At 37.1% G+C, this 13,447-nt stretch overlaps 1 protein-coding gene across 2 annotated transcripts in view; it reads right to left on the bottom strand.

Annotated features, from left to right (window-relative positions):
* The window catches only part of CFTR (CF transmembrane conductance regulator), a 188,665-nt gene that overhangs the window by 53,685 nt on the left and 121,533 nt on the right, over positions 1-13,447 (bottom strand). For both annotated transcript variants that reach the window (XM_045495404.1, XM_045495405.1), the window contains 4 exons: positions 11,946-12,025; positions 6,604-6,754; positions 5,230-5,457; positions 2,243-2,343 (listed from right to left, as the gene is read on the bottom strand). In XM_045495404.1, the coding sequence (XP_045351360.1) occupies positions 2,243-2,343; positions 5,230-5,457; positions 6,604-6,754; positions 11,946-12,025 (560 nt within the window). The remainder of the gene's footprint in view (positions 1-2,242; positions 2,344-5,229; positions 5,458-6,603; positions 6,755-11,945; positions 12,026-13,447) is intronic.

Genomic DNA, 13,447 nt, shown 5'->3' with positions numbered 1-13,447 from the left:
AGCAAAGAGAAAGGAACTGAGCATATACAAGGTAAAGAGATAGTTTTAGACAAAGAGGGGAAGTACATGAGGATATTAACTGTAAAGTCAAAGTTGTGGAAAGTTTGAACAAATAAATAAATGCAAGCACAATATGCATTTACTATTTTCCTGCTATTTCTACAAAAACATTTTTCTTTTTTTTAAGTTTATTTATTTTGAGAGAGAAAGAGAGAAAGTGGGGGAGGGGGAGAGAGAGAGAGAGAGAGAGAGAGAGAGAGAGAGAATCCCAAGCAGACTCCACACTGTCAGCACAGAGCCCGACACAGGGGTCAAACTCAGGAACCACAAGATCATGACCAGAGCCAAAATCAAGAGTCAGACACTTAACCAACTGAACCACTCAGGCACCCCCCCGCAGAAGAAACATTTCTAAGTACATTTATGAAACCCAATCCCAAAAGCATAAGAGTTAAGTGAGGAGATAAATGGAGTCAGGAAAAAAGCTGATCAAACTCCAAAAAATAATGTTAAAGGAAAAGAGAGACACCCTACCATAAATCATATTAGGGTTAGATTACATTTTGGTAAATTATTAAAATGCTTTGGTTCAATAAAATATTAAGATTCATGGGCAGGAAGAGAGAATGAAAAGGTTTGTTTTTTCCCTAGAGATATTTTTTTATGCTGGTATTTGTTCTGATAGGAATTGGTTATATAATTTTCACAGCTGAATGATCCTGGGCACACTGGGAACATGGGACCTATCTCAGAGGATGGAAAAGGAACCTAGGCAAAATGTGTAATGATAGTGTTATGTAGTCATACTCAACGTGGCTCCCTCACCCCTTTGCATATGCAGTAATGGATGACTGATTTGCAATGCTCTAGCCAGAAGAATAGAAGTTGATGATGAAGCTACCTTTGAAAATCATGTATTTGTTTTTTAAATTAAAAGTGGGAAGTCCACTTTTCTTCCTTTTTTCTCTCACTCTTGCTGCCATGGGCTATGTGCCCCTGACACAGCATTCATTCAGTTACACACTAGTGTGGGCTCTGCATTGTAAGGAACCAAGACAAACGAAACAACAAAACCAAAACACGGTCTTTAAAAACACTAACAAAGTATATAAATGTGTGGGAATACTGATCAAGCAAAAAGAGAGAAAGCAAAAAAGAAACACCCTAGGAATGAGAAAGAAGCTATCACTAAAGATTAGAAATTAAAAAAAATTACCATCACAAATGTAATGCTAATAAATTGGAAAACCCAATATAGGGAAGGGTTTCTTAAACAAGATACCAAAACATAAAGGGAAAGATTAATGAAATTAACTTCATTGAACTTAAAAGCTTCTTTTCATCAAAAGGCACTATAAGCTAAGCCACTGACTGGAGGACCATGTTTAAAGTACACAGAACTCGGGGCGCCTGGGTGGCGCAGTCGGTTAAGCGTCCGACTTCAGCCAGGTCACGATCTCGTGGTCCGTGAGTTCGAGCCCCGCGTCAGGCTCTGGGCTGATGGCTCAGAGCCTGGAGCCTGTTTCCGATTCTGTGTCTCCCTCTCTCTCTGCCCCTCCCCCGTTCATGCTCTGTCTCTCTCTGTCCCAAAAATAAATAAACGTTGAAAAAAAAATAAATTAAAAAAAAATAATAATAAAGTACACAGAACTGACAACCCAGATTTCATAAACTTCTATAAGTCAATTAAGAAAAAAACTCCCACTATTGGAAAAACAGGCAATTGATAGAAACAAGCAAAGAACACAAGAGGAAGTCCAAATGATCAATAAATATGTATTACGCAGCCTTATCTCCTTAGTAATCACTTCACATCCATCTGATTGCCAAAATTAAAAGGTCTGACAGGCTCATGTGTTGCTGACACTACGGACCTACGAGAATTCTTACACTCTCTTGATGGGAGTATAAACAGATATAAGATACTTGAGAACAGCTGGGTACCATATGGTAAAGCTGAATGTGGGTAAATTCTGTGACCCAGTAATGTCACTCCTGAGTATCTGTCCTAGAAAAATCCTGGACAAGGAGACTGTACAGTAATGTTCACTTTAACACTAGATCTTGACTGTGGTTGTGTATGCGGAGGAAAGAAGACCTACACAGTAGCCTTCAATTTATCTGTAATGTTTTATTCCTTAAGCTTGGGGGTGGGTATATATAGTTGTCCCTTATGTTATTACCTATACTTTTTGGTTTGTCCAAATTTTTTCATCAAAGTTAAAAAGTAATAGTTACTTACCAAGCTGTCCACATCTATGCTGGAGTTTACAGCCCACTGCAATGTACCCATGATATTCATGGCTAGAGTTAGAATAATACCAACTGTTCCTTCTCCATCACCTATAGGTGGGAAGAAAAGATACAAACAAACTTTATGTTCTTTCTCTCCTCTGTGAGCCACTTTAGAGCATACATCATGTTAAAAGTTCTATTTCAATTTTGTGCTAATTTTAACCATCCTTCATCTCAGGTCACCACAGCATCTACCACTAGTAATAATGCCCTGCCTACAGTTAAGCATTCAACCAATGTTTTAAATTAAAGAGTGATTGAATATTAGGAAGGAGTTTCCCTTTTAAAACAATACCTCAGATATTGAAGGGGCTTCTAGTGTTGGGTAAACAGCATGGTTTTCTCTTTTTACTACTTCTCTGTAAGTAATAAAACCTCCAAAGACCAGGATGGACAATGCACAAAAGACCTCTTATGTCTGGATGAGCTCCTCCACAGAGAAGTCAAAAGCAGGAGACAGGTGTGTCTAAGCAGCATCCACAAGATGTTTGGATATGTCTTCTGCCTTCGCGAGGAGGGCTTTCTCTGCTAATCAGATGTTTTGGGGGAGAAAGTGGACTTAGAGAGTTTGATGAGGAAGTCAAAACTCATGGGTCTGCCATTAGGAGAGAGAGAAAACTGACTTTTACGTTTTTTTAAAAAAATGACTATTTCACCCAGGAAGAACAATACTTAAGTGTTGAATTAAAATAAATAATTTTCAGGGCTGGAGGGGACCACTAATATATGGCCATAAAAATTTTCTAACGGGAAAGTTTTTAAATTATTAAAACTTTAGGTTATCAAATTTCTGTTGAGAGTCAGTCCTGGCATCTATAATGTGGGATAAAATTGTCACTGGGTTCTAAAATGGGGAAAAATAATTTGTCCTATTATTATTAATTGAAATTTTTTCTTCCATATATCCTCTGACAGAAGACAAACCATAGATAGTAGGTATGTGCTTCTAATACTAAATCATTTATTCTAAATAGGTAAGATTTATTGGGGCCCCAAATATTACTCATTCTAAAGGTTAAGATGAGAATAAGATAAAATTTTAATAATAACAAAAATAAGATTTAGGGCTATTTACTAGGGAACAGGCACTATACTGTTTTGCACAAATTATCACATTTAATGCACATGGGAAACTATAGGATAGGTACTATTACTCTGTATATTTACATATGAGGACAATGAGGACCTTAGAGAAACTAACTAATATGTACAAGTTACCAAAGCTGAAGACCAGTAGAGGCTGGGCTGGTATTAGCCGTGTGGCTAACACTCACTCTAGCTGGGAATCAGATTTCGCTGATAGGTCCTGAACTAAACTGATCTGTAAATGCTTTGACTACTAACCCCTAGTATATCAGGACTTAATCAGATCCTTAACCACTATTTCATAGCATATGACATATCAGTTTGAATTCATTGTTAACAGATCTTTGTTCATTCAGCCCTCTCTGATCCTGTTTCTTTTTTTTTTTTTTTTTTAATTTTTTTTTTTTTCAACGTTTATTTATTTTTGGGACAGAGAGAGACAGAGCATGAACGGGGAAGGGGCAGAGAGAGAGGGAGACACAGAATCGGAAACAGGTTCCAGGCTCTGAGCCATCAGCCCAGAGCCCGACGCGGGGCTCGAACTCACGGACCGCGAGATCGTGACCTGGCTGAAGTCGGACGCTTAACCGACTGCGCCACCCAGGCGCCCCAACTCTGATCCTGTTTCAAATAACCTGAAGGAAAAATTTTACAATTCTGAACGTAAGAAGAGAAACTTTACTGTACTAAGGATTGAGTTCATTTGCCTGCCCATATATTCATTTCATAGAACCACTTCCCGCTGCTCTAGCTGACAGAACAATGAATGTGGGGAACCCACTACCCTCACAGAGTCACGATGAGCCTGCTTTCTGTTCTTTCCAGTACTTTATACCTAGACAGAGGCACTCTGCTGTTAACTCAAGGGGCCTAATGAAGAGGCCACAGAGAGTCAGTGGGGCACAGAAAGATGGGAAAACCAGTCTTCAGAGAGAGAGAAATGGATGAAGTAGCCACAGAAAGGATGGGGCGCAAGCAGCATCTGGCCTCAAGAGATGAGAACAAGAGCTGAGGCTCACTCTCCACGCCTATTCTGCTTCCTCTGGAGACCCAGCCTGCCTCCTGCCCCGGGCTCCGAGAGGCACTCCTGTGACACCAGCATGCTACTCATTTTGTCTGAGAAGGATTCTATCCTTGCAACCGAGCAAGCCCTCAGAGCTGGCAGTTGCTGTGAATCTGTGTCTACTGTCACAGGCGTAAACTATTTCAAGACTTCTAGCTCAGTAATTCAACTTCTTAAATTAGAAGAACTCATTTGTCTACATAGAGTTTCATTTTACTTACAGTGAAAGGTTTTCTGGTTTTCACCCAAAGATGTTAAAATTCAGGACACTTATATTTTTAAAAATATGGTACTTCTGTCTAAGTTATTTCACGTCTATGGTAGTTTTTCATCTTGTAAAATTCACATAAGGATAATGAATTGTACCAACTGGTGGTTAAAAAAAAGTTTACCCGGGAGGGGGGTTTTATATGTGTGTATAAATGGGAATGTTTCTTTTCCTGTATTCAGAGAGCTCTTGAATAAATGAGATCTATTACTGTTGAAGCCAGGATGCTTTACCAATATGAGAGTCAAAAGACAATATTTTTCTTTCAGTCATAGATTTGTTATCTGACACTCTCAGTGTCTGTTGTTCCCAAACTGTAAAGCTGAGATAATACTATACACAGCTCTAAATCAAAGAAGTCATTTGTTCAACAATCAATGAATTTTTGGATTAATAAACTGTCCCCCAAATCTATTTAAAGATATCTAAAATGTTTAACCAATAAGAATGTAGCATTTTGGGGTTGACGAAGCTTTAAATTAAATGGTCAGTTAAGAAGTTAACAAGTTCCTATTACCTGTTGTTAAAATGGAAATGAAGGTGACAGCAATGAAGAATATGACAAAAATTATTTCCATTCTCATTTGGAACCAGCGCAGTGTTGACAGGTACAAGAACCAGTTGGCGGTATGTAAGTTCAACGCTTTGTGAAACAAAGTTTCAAAGTAAGGCTGACGTCCAAAGGCCCGAAGTGTCCATAGTCCTTTTAAGCTTGTAACAAGATGAGTGAAAATTGGACTCCTGCCTGTGAAATATTCCCATAGAAAACATGGCAAATCATGTCGCTGCATAATGTAAATTCTTACTACCATGCACCTGAAAAAGATTAGCTTCAAAGAGAGTAATCATTGGTCAAATATCATGGGTTAGAGGTTTTTCACATTGGTACCATTCTTTGAATAGATGCAATTTGTTACTTTTTGAAAGAGAGAGGGAGAGAGAGCATGTGCACAAGTGTCTGCACACAAGTTGGGGAGGGGCAGAGGGGGAGGTAGAGAGAGAGAGAGAGAATGAGAGAGAGAGACTGTCTTAAGCATTCTCAGTGCTCAGCACAGAGCCTGACACAGGACACAGAGCTCAACCTCAGGAACCTGAGTTGAAATCAAGTTGGACACTTAACCTACTGAGCTACCCAGGCACCCCTGGTATTTTTTTAAAATGAATTACCCTCCGTTTCTACTTGGCTACCATAGATGGGAACTTATTATAAAATCAATGCCATTTTTTATTCATATTTCTTGACTGCCACTGGACATTTTTTTTCTAGCTAATCCTAAATTGATCACTGCTGAGAGAAAATGTTTTTCTTTCAAAACAATTTATTCAAGTTCATGTGACTTCATTTAGATATTAACCTTCAGTAGAAACACACTGGGTATTTAACCCTGAAAATGTACCAGCACTGAAGCTGTTACTGAAAAATGTGCTTCCCAAATAGCTCAAGCAGTGCTCGGGGGCAGACAAAAAGGTAGACCCCAGGAGGAAAGGAAGGGTGTCTGAAAACAGGCCAGACAGAAATATTTTGTCCAGTATGCTCTGGGAAGCCAGACAAACCTTCAGTAATAATAGTAGCACTATCATTTTAAAATTTAATTTATATAAGAAAATTACGAATGAATATCCTATACTACAACCCTTCTAAGGCTCTATGCACCTGCTTTAAAAAGAAAATGAAGTCACTCGGTCATTAATGGACAAAAACAACCTATGTGTGCTATGTAATTTACTGTGTCCTTTTACATATCCATACGTTTTTAAAACTCACTGTTACACAATGCAAGAGTTTAAAAGCAGGACAAAAAAGTTGGCAAAGTAGGTGAATGATAGAGAATCACAAATAGCTTTGTGGTCATTTTCCACAATGGTGAGCATTGTACGCACAGCATCATACCTTCAGATTCCAGTTGTTTGAGTTGCTGCGAGGTGTGGAGGAAGTAGGCCCTCAATATAACAAAAGCTGCTATCACCGGCACTGTTGCTAGGAAGATGTAGGGTTGTAAAACCGAGACTACGGCCACGGCTCCAACCACAATAAGTAACAACTGTAGGATCAGAGAGAGCACGTTGGTGAGTAAATGTTCTCATGTTGCAAAGCGCACAAGGTATGTCACAGATACATTGGGAAAGAAGATCATCACACTCTGTTCCATTCTTAACAAGGGCAGGTATCTTCCTAGGAGGAAGGCAGCCACCTCAAAGTAAGATTTTTCATAAGTTCTATCAAAATACAAAATATTGGTCAGGTTACAACACTTTGAAGTTTTGAAAACACGGTGCTCTTGGGTCTCAGGATATTCTCATTTCCTATATGCCTTAAAATGCTGTATGTTAAAAAAATTTTAGATGAATATGAATTTTTTTTTCTGGTGTGGACTTCTTTTAAAATAATTTTTTTTATTCTGAAATAATTTTGGTATAAATGTAAAATTTTAGGATTTATTTTGTTTAGACAATTTCTGAAACTTGGGCATTCATCTTGGAACCTTGTGGGTCACAAAGATTTGGTTTAAGGGAAAGTTTGGTCATTTAGACAAGCTATTTAATTTTTTCTAAACATAGTTGGCTCATGCTTAAGATTTTTAAAAATTATATTTAATAGATTTTACTCCCCTTCCCAACTTTCCTATTCTCATTCCTTAAAATAATTGGAGATGACCTATAAAGGCTCAAGTAAAGGTTTTTGGGATATGGCTGATTTGATTTTAAAGCAGACATTTTTTCCCATCTCATATGTAGTTGAAATAAACTTTGTATTTCAGTCAAGCCCAAGATCAGAGGTATTTCTTCACACTAACCAAAAGAAACTGGAGCCCTGTTAGCAGTGTCAGAAACAAGCTAACTGTATTGGCAGTTTTTGGAAGCAAGTTATAGGCTTATATTCTATATTTCCACATGATACTAAATCTAAACATTTTATAAAGGAAAAAAAGTATGTTAACATTTGCTCCACAATGACCCATTTGAATAAAGTATAAATAAAGTAATGTTACAACCAGGGTTAAAAAATAAACTTATTGTAAAATCCGTATGATAATCAGTGAGCCAGTTCTCTACCAACTTCCATGGGTGACACATGCATTTTTCTAGCTGATATCGTGAAATGCACAACATTTTGGTAGATGGCAGTGGGGACAGGAGTGTAGATAAGAGCTGCATAAATCTTTGAACAGGTTGCTATTTTCAAATAAAACTTCAGATGATATCTCAATGATGCCTTTCTAGGGAAAATGCCTCTATGTCTCTATCAGCAATTCTGCCATACCGGCCTCTCACTCATCAACAAATACTCAGATAAATCTTTACTGTGCCAGGCACTAGACCAATTACATATGATGACTCAGGAATCTAAGGAGAGTCTTTCTTATCCATTCTTGCCCTATTACCAGTGCCGCCAGTACAATGAGAAAGCCCCACATGCCCTAGTTACTACCTGACAAGACTCCATCAATGGCAAACTACAGTTTTTACAAAAGACATGTATTTTCCAGAAATAGGATATTGGGAGAGGGGGATCAAGTGTTCCAAGTGTGATTAACTGGGGAATATGGTTTAATTAAAATGGACCATCATATTAAATATCAGTATGTCTAAAAGGGAAGTGTTGTTGCATTGGTGGCATGGAAACATTCAGCTACTCCATGAGGATCGGGGTCTTCTAATTTGTTGTTGGCAGCTGTAAACAGCACTGTGTTCATTTGACCTGTGCTGTTTTTACCATATAATTCCAACTCGGTGGTGTTGGATTGTAATATTAGTTGTAGAAAGTGATCATTTTGTTTTCATGATTGCTGATATGGTAGAGATTCTTAGGAATGAAATGCAACTGTTACAATAGAATATGTAGAATTGGGAAGTCAAACCAACCAAGATATCACGCTGGGTTAGAGAATAATGGAGAAGGTGGGTACAACTGTAAATTATGAAACATTCACAAGATAAATTTCCAGCAATTATAATCATCCAGAATATAGACCAAACTGAGAAATAAGTGAAAAAGAAGTCTAAGCATTGAGAAAAATAATTCTATTTCCTCCATAAAGAGGCCATTCTTAGGTACTAAGGTCAGGAGCTAATACTTTAGCATGTTCAAAACTAAAGGCACTGGTATAATACAGTTGATATTCTCATTACACAAAGAAGCCTTAAATTGTGTCCTAGTTTTTAATTCACAGTAGATAGTCAATGAATCATTTCAGAGCAGGTGCATTAGTGAGAGGGACAACAAAATCAATAGACAGAATTCAAGACAAGATGAAAATAGGAGCACAGATTTCTAATTTCCAACCATCCTTACACAGATCCTAAACTTCCTCAGGAAAGAAAAAATTCAATAGACTCTAAAGACTGTAAGGCATCATCCATTCATGGTCCTAGGAAGTGCCTAGCACATTTTCACCCCACCATAAGGAGCTCAAAACCCATTCCCGACACTGAAGAGTACATAGCACTGCCTGTGAAACCAGAGCAGATGAGTAAGAATGAAGGATAACTCTGAAATCAGCAGTAAATTAGTAAGCCAGTAAGTAAGTAAATAAACAAATACCTATTTAAAACTATGAAATGAATACTAGATTTGGAATTTAATTCATAAATGAATTTTTAAGTAAGGGACACATGGGATTAATAAAATGAACGAACGGAAAGAAAAAGATGTGAAAGACACAGAAGAAATCAAAGTAGGAGGACTCAGTGTAATCGCATATTAAGATAAGAGAAAAAGAAACAAATATATAAGGGTTTTGAAGCTTAAAAGAGAAGAATTTGGTATTTTAAAATATATAGGCTTCTGTTTAATGAAAAAATAAGTCATTCACCTAAACATGGAGATAAGTAGGATGTGAAGACACAGTCTTTCTCTGCCTTGTTTGACTTGTTTTCTCCTCCTTTGTAAATTCAAAACTAGGAAGGAATTTAAGGTTTCTATGTGTAATGAGAAAATCAAATATATTAAACCAGTGCCTTTAGTTTTACACACAGTTCTAAATTATTAACTCTAAATTATTAGTTCTAAGTTAATCTGATCTCAGTGCCTAAGGAAGGGCCTGAGCAAATTTGTCATGTAACGTCCATTTCCAGTATGCCAATCTGAAGCACAGAATTTGAGTACTGAAAATGACCATCATCAGATTTCTCTACCTCATGTTACAGGTTAGAAACAGAATCCAGATCTTCCATTTTCATTATACAATGTTCCAATCCAGAAAGCAAATTTTCCAGAATGTTATTAAATGTTAGGAAATAGAGTAAACAGAAATTAAATTGTTTAAAGGAAATGTACAGGCATGCTTTATCCTGTGCAAAAATCTGTTCCTATAATGTTGTAACTTGAATAAATTTATTTAATGTGAATATAATTAAGTATAACAAAGAACCTCACAATATAGAGGATTTTTTTTATAATAAAACTGTGGTGAATGAATGATTAAAAAAAAATTTTTTTTGAGACAGAGAGCAAGTGTGAGTGGGGCAGAGAGAGAGAAAGAGAGAAGATTCCACGCCCAGTGCAGAGCCCCACGTGGGACTTGATCACCGCTGTGATATCATGACCTGAGCCAAAATGAAGAGTAAGACACTTACCAACTGAGCCACCCAGGCACCCTTGAGTTTTTAATAAAATCAAAACTAATCAGATTTTTACTGTATTTGACAATCATATGTTATGCTTCCTTAATGTGAAGCCCTCTTATAAATAAAATAGGAAAATTAAATAAATAAAAGAGTCTTGCCTAAGTACTTGTGAAACCACAACTAAGTAACTTCCACATTGGAAACTGAGTCGAAACTATTCACACTGCCATAACAGAAAGGATTTGAGAGTCATCACATGTGTTTAAAAAGTGTTAATTTATAAAATAGGTATTTAAAAACCATTTTTCCCAGAGGATTTCTGAAGTGAGCTTCGTACTGATTCAGAAAATAATAAACTACAAAACTAAAAAAATTTATCAAGGGCCAATATTTGTGAATGTTGCAATCATGTCAAAATGCCCAGGTCCAGTTTGTACCTAATTTAACAATATCATATTTGGGGCCAGTCATTTACACACTTACAACAAATAAACAGCATTTAAAGAAAGACACGGGAAATGCTCCTTCAAATGCATGAACCCAAAGCACTGATTAAAGAATTCCAGCAGCTGCTGATGAGTTATTTCCCCAAACAAAGTAACTGCAGGAAATCCAATATGCTAAAGTTCACATGGAACAGTTAATGTATTTAATTGTGCCAATCATTTCAGATGAGGCAAACTGACAACCTGGTTTTTCTGTACCTGCCCATGTCAGTTGTGTATACACACAAGTGTGGTAGCCCTTTTTTCGTTTTATAGGCCCTTTCAAATAAAGTGTTATTATTGGGGGAAGAGGGCGAAAGGGGTGTAGGCAGAGAATGACTCATCCTAAGATGGGCTGCAATGTTCCAGTTGTCTCTCCAAGGAGATCACTGAGACTGGCATTTGCTTGACCTAAGCCAGACAGGAAGCTGTTTTCAAACCTGGTCCAATAGCCAAAGTCATTAACTTACAACTCTCCTTAAGTCCTGCCACTTATGGAATCCTAATGTGCATCCCCTAGGTCTAGGTCACCTTTATCTCCCTCTCCTCCTTTCTTCTCATTCTCACCTCCAGTCAATCACCCCACCACTAGGACACATGTTCAGAGCCAGGCTACCTGCTCTGGTGGCCTCTTCAGATCTGTCACCCAGGAATAGTCCTCACTAGTCCTGGATTTTTCTTTCCCCTCACCCCTGCTTGAAAGTGTATCTGTCCCTGTATTACTGTTCTTACTGTGAGGTTGCTGGCTAGCTAATCTGGGCCAACGTGTTCCTGGATAAGATTGGTTGAAACTGTAGCCCATCAAGGAATAGATCTTCATTTTTCACATGGGCTCTTTGGAGGTAGGTGATTTACATCAAACAGTAATGCCAATGTCAGAAATGTCATACTGTGGACAGTGATTTGGGGACAGATGCTCTATTATACCTTTCAAACCATTCCCAAGTAGATAGCTATTATATCTAAATGTGGAATTGCCTTAGGTTTAGGTCAAATAAACAGTTCTGATTTATCACCGAATTTACTAAATTTATGCCTATTTTGAAGACTTTTGATATTAACAAAATTTATATAATAGACAGGACTTCAACTCTCAATCAAATGAAAATAAAACTTACCTCTTTTTCTAATCATTTTTGAAAGTACAACAAACGTAAAGATACTAATTATTTTTACAAACCTGGATGAAGTCAAATATGGTAAGAGGCAGAAGATCATCCAAAATTGCTATATCTTTGGAGAATCTATTAAGAATCCCACCTATAATATAAAAGAAGATAGATTCCTCAAAAAACAGTAATCTCAAAAGGACAACAATATTTGATAAGTTTGGATCATAGCAGAAGCATTCAAAAGTCAAATAAGAATTAGCATGTAATAAGATAAATAAGGTCTTAGAAAATTTTAGTGTTGTACAAAGATTCTAAGCAACTGTATTCAAGTGATGGTCTCCTACTTTTAAACCTTTATAAAATATAGCTTCCTGTAAGATTCATTCTACTACTATCTTACACTTGCATGCTTGAATTTAATGATAATTTACTGGATTTGTTATCGTATTCCATCTGTATTCCATAATGCATGGCTCTCCCTCTCCTCTGACTGGTATATCTTCCTGACACACCTCTTTAGAACCCATAGCTACTGTTAATTTCTGCCTGCCCGTTGGGTGGACCTCCTTTGCCATGCTTGCTCTTTCTACCCTCTTCACTGGCAATCTAAGCTTCAGCCTGTCTTCTGAATTCCAGACTCATGTTTGTAAGTCTGATAATGTTTTCCTTCAATGAAAATAAGTTATGTATGGAGTGTTTACTCTATGTCAGGCATAATGCTAGGCACTGAGATAACAGAGGTGAATAAGATGAGCTCCTTGCCTTTAAGGAATTCATTTTCTAGCAGGAGTTAAAGACATAATTTGATAAAACATAATACTGTACAAAGTGATATTGAATCTTATCATTCAGCCCTCCTGCCCCCACCATTAACTGTAAGATAGAGTCTAAAACTCTTAGTTTAATATTTAATGCTTTCCATAATCTGGCCTTAAACCACCTACCAAATATAGGCTTCCTCTACACAAACATTCTGTTTATCCGTTAAATTGGTCTATTCTTTATGCTCTACACTTTCCTAGCTCCCTGCCTTTTCCATATAGTTCCCTTTGCCTGAAAACCTTTCCCCTCATCTCTACTCATCAAAATCTATGTCTCCTTCCTGGCCTAATTCAAATGTCTCGCCGACAAGGAGGCATCAATGTTTGCACCAGTTCAAGCAAATCTCTTACTCCTTTGGACATACCTAATACCTTTAATATATTTTGTCAGGAACTCTGTTGTAATGACTATATCCACATCTTGTATCACAGTCACTTGTTCATGTCTTACCTCTATTTCTCGATTGTAAATTGTTAGAGGTCAATAGGACCATGGCACGCTTAGTTTGTATCCCTCACAGCCCTCAGCAAAAAGTCTTATATGTAGGAATTATTCAATGAATATTTATTGATTTAAGGCACTATCACTAGCCTTTAACAATAATATGTTCTTTAGCATATTTAATTAAACATATTTGTATATCTTTCCATAAATAAAGAATTGAAAAAAAAGTCTATGGATTTATACTGTTTAGAAAATGAAAGTTCACTTTGGTGAAAAGAATATCATTCTGGTGCTTATTGTATTT

This window comes from Leopardus geoffroyi, chromosome A2, assembly GCF_018350155.1.
Source record: "Leopardus geoffroyi isolate Oge1 chromosome A2, O.geoffroyi_Oge1_pat1.0, whole genome shotgun sequence".
NCBI lineage: Eukaryota > Metazoa > Chordata > Mammalia > Carnivora > Felidae > Leopardus > Leopardus geoffroyi.
This window is presented reverse-complemented; position numbering and strand designations above follow the sequence as displayed.